Source organism: Stegostoma tigrinum, chromosome 38, assembly GCF_030684315.1.
Source record: "Stegostoma tigrinum isolate sSteTig4 chromosome 38, sSteTig4.hap1, whole genome shotgun sequence".
NCBI lineage: Eukaryota > Metazoa > Chordata > Chondrichthyes > Orectolobiformes > Stegostomatidae > Stegostoma > Stegostoma tigrinum.
This window is the reverse complement of record NC_081391.1, coordinates 22,901,456-22,923,700: the sequence shown is the minus strand read 5'-3', so window position 1 is coordinate 22,923,700 and position 22,245 is coordinate 22,901,456. Positions and strand designations below refer to the sequence as shown.

The window sequence follows — 22,245 nt, the reverse complement described above, 5'->3', positions numbered from 1 at the left end:
CCACCTCACCCGACTAAGGAGCAGGGCTCCGAAAGCTTGTGTTTCCAAATGAACCTGATGGACTGTAACCTGGTGAGGTGTGAATTCTGACCTTGTCCACCCCAGATCAACACCGGCACCTCCACATCAACATAATCACACGATACGGGTTACATTTGGCACAGCTAACCCATTTTCTCTCTCTTAGTCCTTATTTCCATATTCCCAGCACTCTGACTCACTACCACATGGTGGCGCTGTCAATCTGGGAACAGTCTTTCAAGCTCACAAAGTGTGGAGCTGGATGAACACAGCAGGCCAAGCAGCATCTCAGGAGCACAAAAGCTGACGTTTCAGGCCTGGACCCTTCATCAGAGAGGGGGATGGGGGGAGGGGACTGGACTAAATAGGGAGAGAGGGGGAGGCGGACCGAAGATGGAGAGAAAACAAGATAGGTAGAGAGGAGATAATAAAATGTGAGGCTGGATGAACACAGCAGGCCAAGCAGCATCTCAGGAGCACAAAAGCTGACGTTTCGGGCCTAGACCCTTCATCAGAGAGGGGGATGGGGAGAGGGAACTGGAATAAATAGGGAGATGGGGGAGGCGGACCGAAGATGGAGAGTAAAGAAGATAGGTGGAGAGAGTACAGGTGGGGAGGTAGGGAGGGGATAGGTCAGTCCAGGGAAGACGGACAGGTCAAGGAGGTGGGATGAGGTTAGTAGGTAGCTGGGGGTGCGGCTTGGGGTGGGAGGAAGGGATGGGTGAGAGGAAGAACCGGTTAGGGAGGCAGAGACAGGTTGGACTGGTTTTGGGATGCAGTGGGTGGGGGGGGAAGAGCTGGGCTGGTTGTGTGGTGCAGTGGGGGGAGGGGACGAACTGGGCTGGTTTAGGGATGCAGTAGGGGAAGGGGAGATTTTGAAACTGGTGAAGTCCACATTGATACCATATGGCTGCAGGGTTCCCAGGCGGAATATGAGTTGCTGTTCCTGCAACCTTTGGGTGGCATCATTGTGGCACTGCAGGAGGCCCATGATGGACATGTCATCTAAAGAATGGGAGGGGGAGTGGAAATGGTTTGCGACTGGGAGGTGCAGTTGTTTGTTGCGAACTGAGCGGAGGTGTTCTGCAAAGCGGTCCCCAAGCCTCCGCTTGGTTTCCCCAATGTAGAGGAAGCCGCACCGGGTACAGTGGATGCAGTATACCACATTGGCAGATGTGCAGGTGAACCTCTGCTTAATGTGGAATGTCATCTTGGGGCCTGGGATGGGGGTGAGGGAGGAGGTGTGGGGACAGGTGTAGCATTACAAACAGGTGTACATAACAAACAACTGCACCTCCCAGTCGCAAACCATTTCCACTCCCCCTCCCATTCCCTAGATGACATGTCCATCATGGGCCTCCTGCAGTGCCACAATGATGCTACCCAAAGGGTGCAGGAACAGCAACTCATATTCCGCCTGGGAACCCTGCAGCCATATGGTATCAATGTGGACTTCACCAGTTTCAAAATCTCCCCTTCCCCTACTGCATCCCTAAACCAGCCCAGTTCGTCCCCTCCCCCCACTGCACCACACAACCAGCCCAGATCTTCCCCCCCACCCACTGCATCCCAAAACCAGTCCAACCTGTCTCTGCCTCCCTAACCGGTTCTTCCTCTCACCCATCCCTTCCTCCCACCCCAAGCCGCACCCCCAGCTACCTACTAACCTCATCCCACCTCCTTGACCTGTCCGTCTTCCCTGGACTGACCTATCCCCTCCCTACCTCCCCACCTATCTTCTTTACTCTCCATCTTCGGTCCGCCTCCCCCTCTCTCCCTATTTATTCCAGTTCCCTCACCCCATCCCCCTCTCTGATGAAGGGTCTAGGCCCGAAACGTCAGCTTTTGTGCTCCTGAGATGCTGCTTGGCCTGCTGTGTTCATCCAGCCTCACATTTTATTATCTTGGAATTCTCCAGCATCTGCAGTTCCCATTATCTCTAGGTAGAGAGGAGAGTATAGGTGGGGAGGTAGGGGTAAGTCTTTCAACCCGACAGAAAGGACTGAAAGCTAATGGCAGGCTGATGTGGTCAAATCGGCTCAGCGTTCAGAGGTTGTGATAGTGAGTGAGCGATACCAACTCACTGCGGGCCCGAAGCCTATTCTCCGACATGAATAAACTTCAGCATTGCAAAGGAGCCTGTTACTTGGCAAGTCCCCATCAGCCATTCCCCATTTTAATTGTGAATCCTCCAGGAATTCAATACCAAATTTCTGGACAGAGCACAGAAGGAACATCAAAAGGATGTTAAAATAAATGTGTTGTTGTTCTCTGTTTTGGAGATCACTTGTAAAAATAACAGCAATGGGGCTAAAAAAGCTGATTCACCAAGATTCAAATCAAATCAGGTCATTGCTAAGCTACGGGGAGCAATGTACCACGAAGATGGACCAATAGCAAGAGTGTGCGAGCAGGATAGTTGGAGTCGAGCGGTGATCTGCTGAATCCTTTCAGGATATTCCCACTAGAATCAACAATCCTAACCACCCCTGACTGTCAGAGATAGCAGCAACTGATGATGCTGGAGTCAGAGATAACACAGTGTGGAGCTGGAGAAACACAGCAGGCCGGGCAGCATCAGAGGGGCAGGAGAGTTGACCTTTCGGGTCAGGGCTTTCAATCCAAAACATTAGCTTTCCTGGTCCTCTGATGCTGCCAGGCCTGCTGTGTTCATTCAGCTCTACGCTGTGTTATCTCTGTCTTCCTGCTGCCCCAAGATCTAGACTTTTAAGTTCCCAAACTTTCATCTTCAACCACTTTTTCACTCCAAGGTTAGTGGAAACACGAAAATTCTCCTACTTCCTGACTCCCTGAAACCTGTCCACCATCTACAAGGAACAAGTCAGGAGTGTGATGGAGTACTCCCCACTTGCCTGGATGGGGGCAGCCCCAACAACATTTAAGAAGCTTGACCCCATCCAGGATAAAGCAGCCGCTTGATTGGTCCCCCAGCCACAATCTACAACATTTACTCCCTCCAATACTGACACTCAGTGTCATCAGCGTGTACTGTTAGCTCACTTGGCTGAATGGCTGGATTTGCCTACATTGTGGGTTCAATTCTCATTCTGGCTGTGATCATCATACAGGTCCCTCATTCTCAGCCTCTCCCCTCAACTGAAACGAGGTGATTATTGGTGACTTTGTGTTACCTTCAAGAGCAACTTTCAACACACAATCTCCACCATTCAGAAATACCAGGGCAACAGATACTTGGGAACATCACCCCCTGCAAGTTGCCCTCCAAACCACTGGCCATCCTGACTTAGAAATATATCGCCATTCCTTCACAGTTGCTCGTTCAAAATATTGGAATTCCCTCTCTAAGGGCATTATGGGTCCACCTACAACATATGGGCTGGGACGTTTTGGGTAACTTTTTCACACAGAGGGTGGTGTGTGTATGGAATGAGCTGCCAGAGGAAGTGGTGGAGGCTGGTACAGTTACAGCATTTAAAAGGCATCTGGATGGGGACATGAATAGGAAGGGTTTAGAGGGATATGGGCCAAATGCTGGCAAATGAGACTGGGTCAGATTGAGCTGTCTGGCGATGGACAAGTAGGACTGAAGGGTCTGTTTCTGTGCTGTAAGAGCCTGTGTGATTAAGGCAACTAACCAGCACCTACTCTAGGGCAATAAGTGATGGGCAGTGAATGCTGGCCCAGCCAGTAACACCCAAATCCTTGGAAAGAGTGAAAATTAAAGGCTACACACAGCAACAAACTGGTCCAATATAGCACTCTTCTTCACCACCAGTTTACATCGCCCCATTCAATACTATTCTTGCCTACAGCTGCTTGAACCCTAATCTCCAGCAATCGTTCTCGAACAGTGTCAGCCTCTCTCTCCTCACTTCGCCCCCTCCTTCTGTTCCTCTGACAAAGTCACCTCTTCTGATAGCTCTTTCTGCAGCTTGGAGTCACATGCTGTTTGGTAATTTCTTCCAGGACGTACCTTGGAGCCTACCACTTCGTTCAAGGCACTACAGAAATGCACGTTACTGTTGTTGGTAGGGCTTAGCAGCTATACTCATAGAATGTCTACAGGCCAGTCAGCCCATCAAGTCCACACTGACTTTCCAAAGTACATCCCCACCCAATTCCTGTAACCCTGCATTTCCTAATCCACCTAGCCTGCACCTCTTTGGACTGTGGGAAGAAACTGAAGAGTGAAGGAAACACACACGCACACAGGGAGAATGTACACACTCCACACAAACAGTCGCCCGAGGGTGGATTCAAACACGGGTCCCTGGCGCTGTGAGGCAGTAGCGCTAACCTCTGAGGCACCATGAGGTAGGATCTTGCATTAGTTAGTAATTGTATGACCACTGGACAAACTGAGAACAATAGATTTTTGACAGATCACGATATCAATAATTATCAGGTGATGACAGGTAAATGGAGTTGAGATGCAGGTCAGCTATCTTATTGTTAAATGGCAAAACGGACTTGAGGCTGAATGGCCTCCTGCTATCCTAGAAGGAGGAAAGGAAGCTTGAATGAAATTGATTTAAATATTAATTTAAAATTTAATTCTGAGGAGGATGAGGGGGGAAACAGTGAACACACACAAACCGCAGCATTGACTCTCAGGCTGTTAGCAGCAACTTGAAAACTCTCTGGACCGTATTACAGATTGTAACAGAATCCCAGGCTTCAGCTGTTCTGTAGATTCTCACAGAACTGGAAAGGAATTATGAAGACATTTCCTGATTGAAACAAAAATTCAAGGGGCATCCAGATCCTTGCTTTTAGAGAAAAATATTGCCGAAAATATCGTCTATTTTTTTAAATTACAGGATGCCAAACGGGGTTCCTGCATCAAACTGACTCTCAGGTTTTTTTTAATCACAACGTCTATTGTGCAAATAAGCCCAACATTGATGAGACTACAAACACAACGTATTAGAACTCCAGCCCACTGAACAGCAGAAAATAAACTTCCTCTTGCGCAGAAATGTAACTGAAAGCACTTGTCCCGACATCAATCAATTTCCTGTGGTTTCAAAAAGGAAACTTGCAGCTTTTTGGTTTCGCCCATGGCTCCCTTTGTATCATTATACAGCACTCATTGCAACACCTGTGCAAGCAACAAGGAGCATGGGCTTCCCCCTCAAAGATTGCTGTTAAGCCCCATCAACAACTGAAATGTGCATTTCTGTAGCACCTTGAGCAAACCAAAAGCGCCTCAAGACACGTCACGGGAGAAATTGGCAAATTAGATTTCACACCCATTGCACCACAATAGGGAGATATTAGGACAGGGGCCCCAAAATTTTGATCAAAGAGATAGGTTTCAAGGGCTGAGAGATAGAAGGAAAGAGACACACCACATTGTGAAAAGACATTCTGGAGCTTAGGGTCCAGTCAGCTGAAAGGCAAGGTCACCAAGGGAGGTCAATAAAAGTCGCGAAGCATATGATACCAGAGTTGGTGAGCATAGAGGTGTCCAAGAGCTTTGAGCTGTGGGAGATCACTGAGATGAGGAGTTCAAGAATCCAGAAGTCTTGGGCTGTTGAGTATCAAACTGTTTTTCACCAGCCTGACAATGGGGCTTAGAGGGTTAAATCAGGAAGACTGGTAGCAGGAATACTAGAAACATAGAAAATAGAAGCAAGAGTAGGCCATTCAGCCCTTCAATCCTTCTGTGCCATTCAGTATGATCATGGCTGATCACCCAATTCACTCCCCTGTTCCCACTTTCTCCTCCATACCCTTTGATCCTTTTAGCTCAGAGAACGATATCCAACTCCTGGAAAACATTGGATGTTTTGGCCTTCACTGCTTTCTGTGGCTGAGAATTCCACAGGCTCCCCACTCTCTGGGTGAAGACATTTCTCCTCATCTCAGTCCCAAATGGACTACCTTACATCCTTAGACTGTGAGCCCTGGCTCTGGACTCCTCATTCATCAGGAACCTCCTTCCCGTATTTACCCTGTCTAGCTCTGTTAGAATTTTGTAGGTTTCTATGAGACCCAGCACACTATTTTTCTAAACTCCAGTGAATATAGCCCTAACCAATCCAATCTCTTCATATGTCAGTTGTGCAATCAGTTTTCGGTTAGGGTGCGCTGTTAAAATTTGTTCATATTTTCATGGGATGTTAAAGGATTGAAGGGGTTGGAGCAAAGACAGACAAATGAAGATAGGACATATTGGCCATGATCATATTGAGTGCTAGATCTGGATCTTAGGGCTGGACAGCCTCTTGCTTCAACTATATTACAACATTCTCAGGTATTATACAATTACCAGAATAAAAACGTACACTGTCACAGTCAGACCCCCGTGGGTCCCTCACTCACTCCAGGTGAGGGAACTGCCCCAAAGCTGTGACTGAGGGAGTAGCACAGACTGTTTAATGCGATGTGTCGCATTGAACAGTGTGAAACTAACAGCAGGGTAGATGCTTGTAATATCTTCAAAGCAAAATTTCAGGGAACCCACATGGAGCAGAGGCCAACAGGAAATGTACTGAGCAAGCAGGAGTCTAAATCAGAATGAGAGAGGAGGCTGCTTCAGAAAAAGAAAACCCAGCTTTTATGTTCAATGTTTGGGAGAACGGTGTAGAGAGAGCTTTACTTTGTATCTAACCCCATGCTGTCCCTGTCCCTGGCCTGGGAGTGTTTGATGGGGACAGTGTAGAGAGAGCTTTACTCTGTCTTTAACCCCTTGCTGTCCCTGTCCTGGGAGGGTTTGATGGGGACAGTGTAGAGAGAGCTTTACTCTGTCTTTAACCCCTTGCTGTCCCTGTCCTGGGAGGGTTTGATGGGGACAGTGTAGAGAGAGCTTTACTCTGTCTTTAACCCCTTGCTGTCCCTGTCCTGGGAGTGTTTGATGGGGACAGAGTAGAGGGAGCTTTACTCTGCCTTTAACCCCTTGCTGTCCCTGTCCTGGGAGTGTTTGATAGAGACAGTGCAAAAGGAGATTTACTCCGTATCTAACATAAGAAGATAAGAGATAGGAGCACGAGTAGGCCATCAGGCCCTTCAAGCCCACTCCACCATTCAATAAGATCATGATTAATGTTTACGTGAACCCAGCTCCACTTACCTGCCTACTCACAATATCTCGTAATTCCTTTACTGCTCAAAAATCTAGCCTTTCCTTAAAAACATTCAACGAGGTAGCCTCAACTGCTTCACTGGCCAGGGAATTCCACAAGTATCCAACCCTTTTCTGTGCGGTATCCAATAACTGAAAGGGAATATGGTATAACGTTTCCTCTGCAGGAATTATATTCCTCATCAACCTCTGGAATTACAGTGTGTGCTCTGAAGACTTACCGTTGACACTGGGTGCTGTTTAGCCCAGACTGAAACCCTTTGGTTGGGATTAGCTTAACAGCAGGAAGTGAAATGGGGAAACTTACAATCAGACATAGCAAATAGGAAGCTGCTCATGGGCATTCATCTTTGAATCTGCTCCTTATCCACATCTTCAGGGCAGAGATTTGACCATTGGGGAAAGGCTGGGTTTCAGTCTCCCCTGACCACATTAATGTTTAACAAATGGCATTATTCCTGCACTAAGCAGTGCCTCACAGATTCCTAAAAACTATTCCACACAGGAAGTGAATCCAGATATGTTGTGTTTCATTGTTCTTGCCGAAAAGGGGTGGTGGGGTTGAGTGGGGAGAGCAGCTTCGATGGGGAAACCCCACTGGCAGGATTTCATAACCAGGCTGGACCAGGACAGGCATCATCCCCGGAGTTTGGGACAGAGGAGGGCCTCTTCTCTGTGTGGTCGGCAGTGGTACATTTCAGCCATATTTCCACAGGCATAGCAGAGGGCTGCAGACCTCCAGGCCTCAGGGATTCACTGTGTTCAATACCACAGCCATGGCTCATCTGATATCTGCAACGCATCTGCCCTGCTCACAGTTCTGAAACAAGAACAGAAATCGCTGGAGAAACTCAGCAGATCTGGCAGCATCAGTGGAGAGCGAAGCAAGGTTAATGTTTCAGGTCCGGTGACTCTTCATCAGAAATGGTAACATTGTTTTCTTCCCACTGGTCCTGCCAGACCTGCTGAGTTTCTCCAATGATTTCTGTCTTTGTTTCAGTTCTCCAGGACCTGCAGATCATTGTTTCATTATGATGGCTCAAATTTCTGCCTTCTACGATCTGGCCTTCCCTAACTCAAGGAGATAGTTTCTCTCTGTCTCCTCTTCAATCAATTTGCAGTCATTTTGCCCCCTTGATCATCCACTCTTAATGAGCTATAAGTTCATTATTACTGTCAAAAAAGTCATAGCCATACAGCACAGAAATAGCCCCTTTGGTCCTGCCAGTCCATGCTGACCATAATCGCAAACTAAACTTGCCTGCGCTTGGCTCATATCCCTCCAAACATTTCTTATTCATGTAATTATCCAAATATCTTTTAAATGTTCTAACTTACCCACATCCATCTCTTCCTCTGGAAGCTCATTCCACACACAAACCACACTCTGTGTAAAAATAGTTGCCCCCATGTCTTTTTCAAATCTCTCTCCTCTCACTTTAAAAATATGCCTCTAGTCTTGAAATCCCCCACCCAAAGGAAAAGACACCTACTATTCATCTTCTCTATGCCCTCATGATTATATAAACATCCGTAAAGTCGTCCCCTTAACCTCCTACACTCCAGTGAAAATGTCCCAGCCTCTCCTTATAACTCAACCTCCACTCCCAGCAACATCCGGGTAAATCTCTTCTGAACCCTCTCCAGCTTAATAAGATCCTTCCTACAACAGGGAGACCAGAACTGGACACGGTAGTCCAGAAGAGGCTTCACAAACTTTTTTTTATTTAACCCAGTCAATCCAACCTCCATCCCCTCTTGGCCCAGCCTGACCATCTTTGTTATTATCAATAAGAACCAGGGAGGGTCCGAGAGAGGAAGAAGGATCAAATCGCAGCATAAATATATCTATTCTCTAATACCTCTCCTCTCTGCTTTTTCGCTTTGAGATTTGCTGAATTTTCGCTTTCTGAATGTGACCAGGTAAATTGCATGACTTGTTTTTGCAACACAAATTCTGCACCAAAAGCCAATCGCTTCAGACACACATTCTTGCAGATCTGACTTCCTTAATGAGAACAAAAATGCAGCTTAGTTTCACCGAAGCAAAATCCCCCAGCCCCTGCCCACCCCACAGCCCTCCCTCTCTGTCACCAATGTCAGTCCGACCAGCAGTTTCTTCACCTGAATGGTCACCCAGCAGTGCCTGATTCTCAGGCTGAGTCTCCAACATGGGCATCTCATTGTGACCTGACCCACTCCTGTCCTCTCCCAATAAATGCAATTTCACAGGAGATTTCACTCAGTAGTGATGTGGGAATCTGGAACTGATCATCCTGGTAAATCTACTATTCTGGCTGGTGACATAGCACCAAGAAGCCCATCTTCCAAAGAATAAAGAACAATACAAGCACAGGAACAGGCCCTTCGGTCCTCCAAACCTGCACCAACACATTTTGCCCTTCCATATTAAAACTGCCTTCACTCACAGGATCCTGTTCCCTTCCTATTTGTGTATTTGTCCAGATGCTGCTTGAATGCTGCTATCATGTCAGCTTCCACCATCTCCTCTGTCAGCACATTCCAGGCACTCGCCACCCTTTGTGTGAAAAACAATCCTCACACAACTCTTCTAAACATCCCCCGTTGCACCTTGAACCTGTGTTCCCTGGTAATTGATCCCTCCTCCCTGGGAAAAAGCCTCATACTTTCTACTTTATCCATGCCATTCGCAATCTTACAAACGTCTATCAGGTTGCCTCTCAACCTCCTGCATTCGAGCTAAAAAAACTCTCAGCCTATCCAACCTTTCTTATTAGCTAAAAACCCCCATGCCAGGCAACATCCTGGTAAAACTTTTCTGTACCCTCTCCAAAGCACCCACATCCTTCTGGTAGTGTGTTGACCAGAACCGTATGCAGTAATCCAACTGTGGCCTGTGAAATTGCATTTATTGGGAGAGGACAGGAGTGGGTCAGGTCACAATGAGATGCCATGTTGGAGACTCAGCCTGAGAGCCCATAAAGCTGCAGCATAACTTGCCTATTCTCATACTCAATACCCCGTCCAATCAGAGCAAGCATGTTGTAGGCCTCTTTTACTGCCTTATTGCACTGCCACCTTCAGTGATCTGAGGACCAGCGCACCCAGATCCCTCTGCATATCAATACTCTTAAGCATTCTGCCATTCACTGTATAATTTCTACCAAAATGCATCACCTCACATTTGTCCAGATTAAACTCCACCTGCCATTTTTCTGCCCATGCCCCAACCTGAGCGATATCCTGCTGTACCCTCTGACAATCCTCCTTACGATCCGCAACTCCTCCAATCTTTGTATCATCTGCCAAATTATTAATTAGGCCAGCCACGTTTTCTTCCAAATCAGTGATGTAGAATCCCCTAACCCTACCGACCCCACACACCCCTCCATACCTCACCAATGCTGCTTCTTTCTGAAGCTTTACACTTTTCCTGATCTTTGTGCCTGCTTCAGCAGGAAAAATCTGTTTAAATAATTAAATAAACAATTAAAGTATGAAGCTCTGAATGGGCCAATTATGTAGAATATTTGGCCAGTCACTTCCAGTAGGAAGAAAGTAGCTACCGGGGTTATTTACAGCCTGGTTATTTAGTACACAGATTGTTTACAGACTGATTATCTAGTGTACAGGTTGTTTACAGATTAGGGGTTATTTAGTATCGGGGTTCTTTAAGATAGTTAATCCAGGAATCTGGTGATATGTGATCAAATCACACCAAAAACTTAAATTCAACAAATTCAATAACTCTGAGATTGAAAAATGTCTACTACCAGTAATGATGACCACAAAACCACTGGATTGTCATAAAAACACATCCTATAACCTTTAGGGAAGGAAATCTGCAGTCTTTACCTGATCTGAGCTACACATGACCCAGCAGTTCGCTCTTAAATAACCTGGTAAGCCAGTCTGGTCAATTCCCGTGGCTCACTGTCACCTTCTCAAGGGGCAATTAAGAATGGGCAATAAGTACTGGCCTTGCCAGAGACAGTCATATCTTGTGAAGGGTACTGCTCATGGTATCATTGAGTGTCAGGGCGCTGAAGGAGAATTTAGTTCAAAATCACTGCTGGCAAGCTGCTTTACTCAGCTCACACACATCCACACGAAACAGGAACCATTCAGCACTGACAATCACCATCGGATTGTTGGAGGAATTTCCCTTTTTGCTGAGCTTGGGATCATGTGGCTGTTCTCATGATCAAACTTCCTCTTTAAGGGCCTATCTCACCAAATACACTGTCATGATGTGCAGATAATTTACTATTTAAGGGACATTTCTCCTTACCGGGGCTGTAAAGGACAGGGAGTGGCAATGCAAATAGTTTGATGTATTTGGAGAGAAACTAGACCAGCATTTGAGGGAGAAGGGAATACAGGGTGTCCCCAATTTGCCATCGTCTGACTCACGAATGAGATGCCATATTATTGTTAATTTTAAGGATCCGACATGAGAGCACTTGCTTGAACTTACAAGCAGATATTCTATACAGCACTGTGCTCCAACTTACGTACAAGTAGACTTACGACCTAATTCAGGGACGGAACCCATTTGTAACCCATGGACTGAGAAGGGAAAGATTTAAAAGGGGCAATGTTTTCACACAGAGGGCACTGCTTGTAGGGACTGAGCTGCCAGAGGAAGTGGTGGAGGCTGGTACAATTACAACATTTAAAAGACATCTGGATGGGTAGATGAATAGGAATGGTTTAGAGGGATATGGGCCAAATGCTGGCAAATGGGACCAGATTAATTTAGGATATCGGGTCAGCTTGGACAAGTTGGACTGAAGGATCTGTTTCCATGCTGTACATCTCTGTGACTCTTGTGATTCTATGACTCTGTGACTCTGTAACTGCCTGTAGATGATCCCAGTGATGAATTCAGATGACGAGGAGAAGGTAAAACAGCGATATGGATCGGCAGGGCTGAATGGCCTGTATCTATTCCAGTTGAGAGCAATAGGGCTGTATTAAAAAATATCACAAGAACCAGGAGTTGATGTTGAACTTGCATTAGAATTAGACTGTATTGTCACGTATACTCAATGAGCAGAGTGAAAAGTTTATACGCTCCCACATACAGTGTTATCTTAGGTACAAAGGTACCTAGGTACAGCTTCTTCACTTGCAAGGTCTTAGAAAATAGAGAAAATAAAAAGATCAGCACAGTGGTCATCCAACCCAGCCCATGCAGGTACCTAGCCTCCAGTCCACACCAGGCCTTGGTTCTAGGCCGTGCAGTGTTTCACCTTGAGGATTGTGAGCCTGGGAGATCACTCCAGACTGCCAAGCTAGGCCACGGATGCCATGCCTAGCCAAGAGGGTGCCAAGCTGACAGACCACTCCAATCGGTAGGGAAGTCACCATGCCAGGATAGTAGGCTGCAATGGGAGGTTGCTATGCCTGGGTGGGAGGCCTGTAGTAGTTGGAGGCCAGGAGTCAATGCCAAAGGAGGGCAATGGTCAGAGACCAGCAGAGGAGAAGAGAAAAATCGCTAAGAGGAAGAAAAGAGAAGAAAAGAAGAGGAAGAACAGGTGGAGCAGACAAACTCTGGCTGGACCATGCTACTGCACTGCCATCTTGGAAATAAGTCACGCATTCAGCATCAGCTGTTGGATTGCAGTCAAATGTGGGCTCTGCATTTTAGGAAGGATTAGATTAGATTACCTACAGTGTGGAAACAGGCCCTTCGGCCCAACAAGTCCACACTGCCTCTTGAAGCATCCCACCCAGAGCCGTCCCCCATAACCCGGATGTGAAGGCTTTGGAAAGAGTGCTGAAAAGGTTTACAAGAATCCACGGTTGAGAAAATTCAGTTGAGAAGACAGGTTGGTGAAGTTACAGCCGTTTTCCTTAGAGGGAAAGGAGATTCAGTGGAGGTTTTCAAAATCCTGAGGGACCTGGAGAGAGCGCTCAGGGAAAAACCGATCTCACTCAAAAAAAAATCAAGGTCAAAAGGGCACAACTTTAAAATAATGTGTGACAGAAGCAGGAGTAACAGGAGAAAATCTTGATAATGTGATGAGTTGTTGGTATCTGGAATGTAAGACCCACAGTCAGTGGTGGATGTGACAGGAGCAATCAGAAGGGAATCCAGAGCCATACAAAAATTTCTAGGGAGAAGGCCGAAAGATGGCACTAAGTGAACTGCACATTCGGGGACCCAGTTCGGACATGCTGCTTTCTGCTCTATAATGATTCTTCAGTATCTTGTATCCTCCTCTGCCAGGTTCGTGCTCCCAATCAGACTTCAGGGAATGGAGTGTTGAGTGAAGATTTAATTGTTTTGTGCTGCCCCAATGTTGAATAGCCAGCCCGTGTTGAAAATTAAAAATGGCTGACATACCGTGGAATCATATCCCAGCAGGCAGCATGGCCTTCAAAGAAGCATGAAAGGAAATTGGAGAGAAACTCATTATAATGAAGCAACATAGATCTAATGACCATTCACAGACATTATGAGCCCCAGCCTGTTCCTCCAATCAGTCAACACTCACATGGGTCATTTCTCCTTGCAGCTGCTGATCTCTGCAACTCCCTCCATACTCTGACTCTCCACCTCTCTCCCTCTACTCCATCCAGTTCTTTCTTTTCTTTTCCTTTTTTTCCTCTTTGTCCTTCCCCTTTTTTTTGGTGTCTTCCCCCTCTCGGTGTTTCTTCATGTTGCCCCATGGCAGTGTCTCGGCTGGGTGAGCAAGTGGGTCCTGCCTGGGCACGTTCCCGAGGCACGGGGGTGGCGGGGTTGCGGAGATCAGAGAGGTGACCATTTCGGTAGCAGCGACAGCATCTGTGTCAGTGGCATCACAAACAGGCAGCTGAGGTCTCCTGGAGATCGATATAAGCGGAGGACTCATCCAAAACTGTCTTTCTCTTTCTTTGGGCTCTATCCTATCATTTACTCCCTACTTTCTGCTTATAAACTGATGTTTTCCCAGCCACCATCAGTTCTGAGGAAGAGTCACCGGACCTGAAACGTTAACTCTGTTTTCTCCTCCACAGATGCTGCCAGACCTGCTGAGCTTTTCTAGTAATTTTGGTTTTCTTACCGTTCAATGTTTAACTTATTCCTTTGTTTTCCGAGTTTAAATGAAGAAAGACGTTAATGTGAAGTTTTACCTTATTTCTGTTTTTTTATAGGTACACTATGAAAGTAATACTTAACTTTATAACTCTGTTTCTCTTACTACTTTGTACGAAAGTTTCTTGTCCCTTGGTACCTTGGTCCCTTACTGGGCACCGTGAGTAGTGACATTATACACTTTCCACTGTAGTCCTGTGCTTCCTTACTCGAGTATATGTGACAATAAAAGCTAAATCTATATATTTAAAACTGCTTATTACTAACTTCTTCAAACAAACCAGCTGTGACATGTTCAGATGTCATTCTTAATCAAATTTAGAATGCCAGATTGTGGCTAACGGTGCGTTCCTATCTCAAAGGTGCTACATGAATGCAAGTTGCAGTTGTCGCATTTTGCAGCTTGTATGTTTGCATGAGGTACACCAGCACATCAAAGGAAAATTAGACGACAACAGTGCTTTTCACAAAGCCTCAAGATGTCCCAAAGCTTACAAGAGACAATGAAGTAATTTGCAGTGTAGCCACTCTGGAGCACAGGAAATGTGGCTTCAGTTGTGCATAGGATGCCACAGCCACAGTTGTAAAAATAACCAGATCCTCTGTTCTTCCTGATGTTGGTTCAGAAACAACTACCAAGCCAGTATATTGGGAGAATTCCCCTGTACCCCATTAAATAGTGCAGTAGGATCTTCCATATCCATAGGAGAGAGGAGACATGGCTCTTATTTAACATCTTAAACAATTGACAGCACAGCAGACCATGCAGTACGGCTGTACACAGAGCTGAGGTTTCTTCATGCTCCAGGCAGTGGAGTGGGACATGAATCTGCGACCAGTCTGACATCAGAGATGAGGGAGAAACCAACTGAACCATAACTGGAAAAAAATAAGGGTGGCAAGCTGAACATGCAGCTCAACAAAAGGTTGCAGGAAATGAGCAGCGCTCTATATTTGTCATGTGGAGCAATGTGCAACACCTGCCTGCAGCAAAACAATGCAACTTAACCCGAGAACATCAGCACAGTGTGTTCTGTATGTGCATGCTTCTTGTGTTAGGCTGACTGACAAACAGTTTGCGAATCATGGAATCCCCACAGTGTGGAAGCAGGCCATTCGGCCCATCGAGTCAACACTGACCCTCTGAAGAGCATCCCAATCAGCCCCTGCCCACGATCCTATCTCTGTAATCCTACATTTCCCATGGCCAATCCACAAGACCCTGGGCACTCCTGGGCAATTTAACATGGCCAACCCACCAAACCTGCCCAATTTTGCACTGTGGGATGAAACTGGAGCAACTGGATGGAAGCCCACGCAGACACGGGGAGAATGTCCAAACTCCACACAGTCACCTGAGGGTAGAATCGACCCTGGGTCCCTGGTGCTGGGGTGCTGCTGTGCTAACCACTGAGCCACCGTGCCAAACTGGTTGGGTGCCCCTGAGATTGGTGTCCTTCAACACTCTTTACATTAAGACTGAAATCCCTAAAATTAGTTAATAAAAAACATCAACAACTTTTGTTTAATGAACGTAGTTTACAAAGTGTCATGTAGGGAGTTATAGAAAAAGCACCAGAGACATCTCTCTGCATTAGAGAAAAGCAATTGGTTATGTGTAACTTGGTAATAACCAGATACAGCAGGGTAAATTAAGGAGCTAGGGTCTCCACAAACTAACACAGGTGTTACAAGGATTGGACCCACACTCTTGTTTTACTCACTATGGCAGTCTAGTCACTGAGCCAACTAATATAACTAACCCAACTACTAACACAGTAAAGACGTACCATCCAGTCGATTTGACAGTGAACCACAGGAGAAGATTAGGACAGGTTCAATAAGAAGGGTTTACAGGAACATCTTAAAGGAGAGAAAAGGGTAAAACTGAGGTCTATGTAATGCGAAAGGGGATTAGCACAGTAGATGTAGAGAGGATGTTTCCTCATATGGGTCAATCTGCAATGAGAGGTCATAGTTTTAGGATAATTAGATTTAAGGAGGGATGACTCTGTCAAAGGGTCTTGAATCTGTGAAATTCACTATCCCATAATGTGGTGGATGCAGGGACAGAGAATAAAATGAAGGATATTTAGTTAGGAACAGATCAAAAGGTTATGGAGAGCAGGCAGGAAAGTGGAGTTGAGGCTGAGATGAGATTAACTTTGATTGTATTAAATAGGAGAGCTTGCCCGAGGGGCTGAATGGCCTACTGCCGCTCCTAGTTCTTATGTAAACGTTTAGGGAGGGCATTCTGGAACTTTGCAGACAGTTGGAGGTACACTTGCTCACAGTGAAGTGATTCCATTTATTTTATTCATTCATAGGATGTGGGCATCACTGGCTGGGCCAGCATTTATTGTCCGTCCCTAGTTGCCCCTGGAGAAGGTGGGGGTGAGCTGACTTCTTGAACCACTACAGTCCGTGTTCTGTGGGTTCACCCACAATGCCCTTAGGGAAGGACTACTGATGAGAGTTGAGGTAGTGAGTAACCCATGCATCATGAGACCACGACAATCTAGGTTTGTAGTTATTTTAATCAATCTGTTTAGACATGTAATGATACTGCTCTGTGGCAGTCAAGGCTTGGGCCTAGGCCTCCTGGCTCTCAGGTAAGGACACTACTATTGTGCCACAAGAAACCTACTAGAGTTGTAGTGTTTTACAGCATGGAAACAGCCCCTATGATCCGACTCGTCCTTGCCAACCAGACATCCTAAATTAATCTAGCCTTATTTGCCTGCATTTGGCACATATCCCTCTGAACCCTTCCTATCCATGTGGCCATCCAGATGCCTTCTAAATGTTGTAATTGTACCAGCCTCCAGCCCTTCCTCTGGCAGTTTGTATTCTGGCCAATAAACCTAGGATTCAGGGCTGGGTGATCTAATTGAGGCTTGGAAACAGGATCCAGAGGGCTGAATGGCCTACTCCAATGGATGACAGATTGTTTGGATGCCCAAATCTAAAAACTGTGAAGTCATTGTTGTCCTCTGGGTCTTTGCCATGTTCCAATCAACTCTACCACTTTGCATTCCCCCAAATCCTCTGCTTCCTTACTTTACCACAATACTTTTGGAAGCATTGTATTTGAATGTGGACTGGACAGAGTGAAGGCTATGCAAAGTCCCAGCACAGCTGGGAGATAACCATTAACAGTAAACCTCAGACAGTGCATCGAATATGGAGGAGTGCTCGCCATGAAGGGGAAGAAAATGCTAGGGAAAAGAGGGTTCATGCCAACTTCCACCGTACCACCACAAAGTGATTCAGAAGCATCACAATGTGGCTTTAACGCAAGTTTCATTTTCATCGTTTGTGGGAGGGAACAGAAATGCTGAGCTCACACCCACTAACTGGACCGGGTGCTAAAAGGAGCAGCTCCTAGTACAGCTGAGCTAAAGTACACAAACACACACACGTTTATATATTTAAGAAAAAAGAACAGTTTTGAAAATGATGAAGAAACAGTTTAATCGGATGTTGCAGTTAGCGAACCATACTGCAAACAGGTAAGATTCATATAGAAGTTTGGTGTAAGTGAGATTTTTAAAAAGCATTTTTGCCTGTTGGTTTTGCAATACACAAATTAGGAAGTAGCTGGCTCGTCAATATATTTATCTCAAGTGGAGCTCTTTTGTGACAATTAAAGAAAGGCATTGACCGCAGTTGGATGGTGAAAACTGAAATAATATACTGTTTGACTATGTGCAGCTGGAGTTGTGGGACGTTCGGATCGATTCCTTTTGCTGTTTATGGTCTTGTTACAGTGCCTTAACTGTACTCACGGGTTAATGCTCAACATATCTACAGTCCTCCCCTCCTTCACCCTCAGACCCTGCTTTGACATTTTAAATGAACACATGCTGTCAACATTGAGGTAACGATGTGGAGTCAGTGTTTAAGTTGGGTTGGGGGGAGCGTGGGGTGCGAGGGTGATGTTGATCAGACTGATGATAAATCTACCTCAGAACTGGCCGTTGGGTCAGTCTGTCCATCTTCCAGTGGACAAGGATTTTAAAATGCCAAGTTCGATTGGAAAAGTCCATTGGCACACCCAATTTTTTAAACCTGTGTTCCCAATTCAGGAAGTTTGCACGGGATCCATTAGCCAGTATGGACCCAATGGGCCATAAGGCCTTACTAATCCTTCACCTATTGCTTAAGCCTCCCCACATGATTTAATATATTCAGGGCCATGTTTCAGATGGAAACAGTGTGGAAGCCTCTCTTTCAATTGCCCTTTGGGTGTTTAAGGGCAGCGACGGGCTATGTTGGCATATTTATTCTGACTGAGGCTCTTTGGTTTCCAGCTTTGAGGATTAAAAAAGCAGATATCCGTCTTTAATATTTAAAGAAGTACCTCTTCCTTGAAGCAACTGTGAGGCTGGCACTGATGGATCTCAGTGAGTGACCTGCAGGAGTCCTCTATGAAATCAGACATAGCAACATGGAAAATAGGCCATTCAGCCCTTTGAGCCTGCTCCACCATTTAATATCATTGCGGCTGATCAGTCTCCTGTTCTCACTCTCTTCCCGTACCCTTTAACCATGAGAATTTGGGGTGAGGCCACTCACTCATGAGATGTGGATGTCTCTGCGTAGACCAGCATTTATTGCCCATCCCTAATTGCCCAGAGGCAGTTTAGAGTCAGCCACATTGCTGTGGGTCTGGAGTCACATGTAGGCCAGGGATGGATTTCTTTCCCTAAAGGGCATCAGCGAGCCAGATGGGTTTTGTGGTCAGCATTAGACTCTTAATTCCATAATCTTCATTGAATTCAAATTCCACCATCTGCCATGGCAGGATTTGAACCGAGGTCACCCAGAACATCTCCTGAATTTCCAGATTAAGAGTCCTGTGATAATACCACTAGGCCATTGCCACACTAGGATGCCAAATCTAGTTTCAAGAAAGTATTAAGAATGTAGGATGATACCTTGAACCGAGATCATATCTGTAACTTGACTGGATGTCACAGCTCCTACTGTCATCACAGCAAAGGTTTGCTTGAAATCACAAGTTTTCGGAGTGCTGCTCCTTCGTCAGGTGTACCAAAAGCTCCGAAAGCTTGTGATTTCAAACAGACCTGTTGCGCTATAACCTGGTGTCATGTGGCTTTTGACCTGCCCCACCCCAGTCCGACACCGGCACCTCCACACCATGAAATAAACGGAGAGTCGGCCTCCTCCTGTGTCCTGGATAGTATTTATCACCCAATGTTAACATCCTTCAAATGGATCGTCAAATCAAACGTCTTCCCTGGACTGACCTATCCCCTCCCTACCTCCCCACCTATACTCTCCTCTCTACCTATCTTCTTTTCTCTCCATCTTCGGTCCGCCTCCCCCTCTCTCCCTATTTATTCCAGAACCCTCACCCCATCCCCCTCTCTGATGAAGGGTCTAGGCCCGAAACGTCAGCTTTTGTGCTCCTGAGATGCTGCTGGGCCTGCTGTGTTCATCCAGCCTCACATTTTATTACCCTTCAAATGGATCTTGTCTTTATTGATCGCATTGCTGTTTGTGAAACCTTGCTGTGTGCACTTTGGCTGCATGGTTCCTACAATATATATATATATATATATATATGTATATATATATAGATACATATATATATATATATATATATATGATGTGAAATGCCTTGTGGTTGTGTAGGACGCTAAAGAAATGCAAGGTTTGCCTTGCAAGGTCTTTCATTTTTTTGCAAAACTGAAGCTTCTCCTTTCACTATCAGGAGAGCATCAGTCACAGAATGCCTGTTGTGTGGGGAACTGGGAAAATGCCTCTGTGGTGACATAGGGCTGGGTGTGCTCTATTGATGTTAGCAAAGGTTGAACAGGCACGACCTTCCATCACAGTCTGCTTTGTGAGTGCAGTAACTCAGGAGACCCAACTGGAATGGAGCGTCGTTTATTGTCGACCATTATAACAAAGCCACTACTAAAGGTGGGCCCAGCCTGGGACAGACAGCCTTGCAGACACCTCTCTGGCTCTGCTTTGTGTGTTTTTTATAGGACTATGTCTGTACAAGTTTGTAGAGTGTGCCACTTTGAGCTGTTTTGGTACTTTTCAAATTAACTTGTGCCAAGCACTGACTCTAATGAGGCGCCAGAAATCCACACCAGCAAGCCGTTGGTGATTCTTTCCAATTAATTTGTTCAGAGATATCATAACACACTTCTGGAGTAGGTGGGACTTGAACCCAGGACACCTAGGCTCATAGGTAGGGACCCCACTACTGTGGCACGTGAGTCCACCCAACCCCCTGACCCCAGGTCTGCTTTATTTTCTTGAACTAATCAACCCATTTAGAGATATTATTACACACTCTCTGGGACGTGAACCTGCACCATAAGAATGCTAACCTGATTTTATACCCAGAAGTGCTATCACACACAACTGAGCGACTTACCCACCATCAAAATCACTGTGAGGTTGGTTTTTTTCTAACTAGAAACCACTATCAGTAAAAGACCCATTTAGCCAATTAAATATTTTCACGCGTTGCCCTTTAAGGGAATGCAAGCCATCGAAGATGGGATGGGTAGGGATAGAGGGATGGGACTAATTCAAAATGGAGGTGGAGGGTGAGATAAAGCATTGTATTCCCCCACATTGCCCACTTTTCTCTCAAGGCATTGAGAGCATTGACAGACACTGCATGCTCCCTCTCCAATGCAACCATGGAACTGGGGCTGACACGAACTGCAGATGCTGGAGTCCGAGTCAATACAGCGTGGAGCTGGAGGAACACAGCAGGCCAGGCAGCATCAGCGGAGCAGAGAGCCAATGTTTCAGACCTAGACTCCTTCATCAGAACTGGGGAGGAGGAAGTGAAGTGGGAAATAAATAGATGGAAGAGGGGGAATGTAGGTGGAATGGCGCTAGGCGGGGATGCAAGTAGGAGTAGTAGGGATCAGTCAGTGGGAAGGTTGGGGCAGATGGGTGGGCAAGGAGATGGGCAGGTTGTGTCAGGTCAAGGAGACCGGGATGAGAGGGAGGGTTGGAGCAGACAAGAGAGAGCGGTCCCTACGAAAGGCCGATAGGGGTGGGAAGGGAAATATCTCTTTGTTGGTGGGGTCGGATTGTAGGTGTTGGAAGTGGCAGAGGAGGATGGGGAGGTTGGTGGGATGGTATGATCCCACTTCCTTCAAAGCAAAGGGGTGGCTATGGGTACCCGTATGTGTCTGAGCAATGCCTGCCTCTCCATAAGGCATGTGGAACAGTCCCTCTTCTGCTACATTGGCACTATCCCTCACCTCTTCCTCTGCCACATAGATGACTGTATCGGTGCTGCCTCATGCTCCCATGACGAGCTTGAACAGTTCATCAAACTTTACTATCACCTTTCGCCCTCAACCTCAAGTTTACCTGGACCATCTCTGATACCTCCCTCCCCTCCTGGACCTCTCTGTCTCCATCTCCGGTAACCATCTCAGCACCGATGTATATTTCAAACCCACCGACTCCCGCAGCTACCCTGGCTATACCTCCTCTCACCCACCTTCCTGCAAGAATGTGATCTCCTAGTCCCAAATCCACCACCTCAGCCGCATCTGCTCCTAAGATGGAGCGTTCCACTCATGCACATCCCAGATGTCCTCCTACTTCCAGATCTTCAAATTGCCCCGTCCAGTGATCAAAAATGCCCTCAACCACATTTCTTTCATTTCCTGCACTGCTGCCCTCAACCCCCTTCCCCCAATAAAAATAAAGGCAGAATTCCCCTGGTCCTCACATATCACCCCACCAACCTCCGCATCCAGAGTATTATTCTCTGCCACTTCCGCCATCCACACCCCAACCCTACAACCAAAGAGATATTTCTCTCCCCACCCCATATGCCTTCTGTAGGGACCGCTCTCTCCGTGACTCCCTCGTTCGCTTCACACTTCCCACCAACCCGGCACCTTCCCCTGTAACGGCAGGAAGTGCTACACCTGCTCCCTCACCTCCACCCAGGCCGGGGAACTCATACAGAACCAGCTCCACAGGGAGATTAACTAGTGATTCCCTGTGGGCCCGAAGGCGTTGTCGGAATTGTGCTGGAGATTATGGAATCCCTCCATCACATCCAACTGAA

At 46.4% G+C, this 22,245-nt stretch overlaps 1 protein-coding gene across 1 annotated transcript in view; it reads left to right on the top strand.

Moving 5' to 3' along the window:
* The first annotated feature begins 17,542 nt into the window (after positions 1 to 17,542).
* The window catches only part of LOC125447199 (SH3 domain-binding protein 1-like), an 86,832-nt gene continuing 82,129 nt past the window's right edge, over positions 17,543 to 22,245 (top strand). Inside the window, exon 1 of the mRNA XM_048521413.2 lies at positions 17,543 to 17,668. Coding sequence (XP_048377370.2) covers positions 17,613 to 17,668 — 56 coding nt within the window. The 5' untranslated portion in view covers positions 17,543 to 17,612. The remainder of the gene's footprint in view (positions 17,669 to 22,245) is intronic.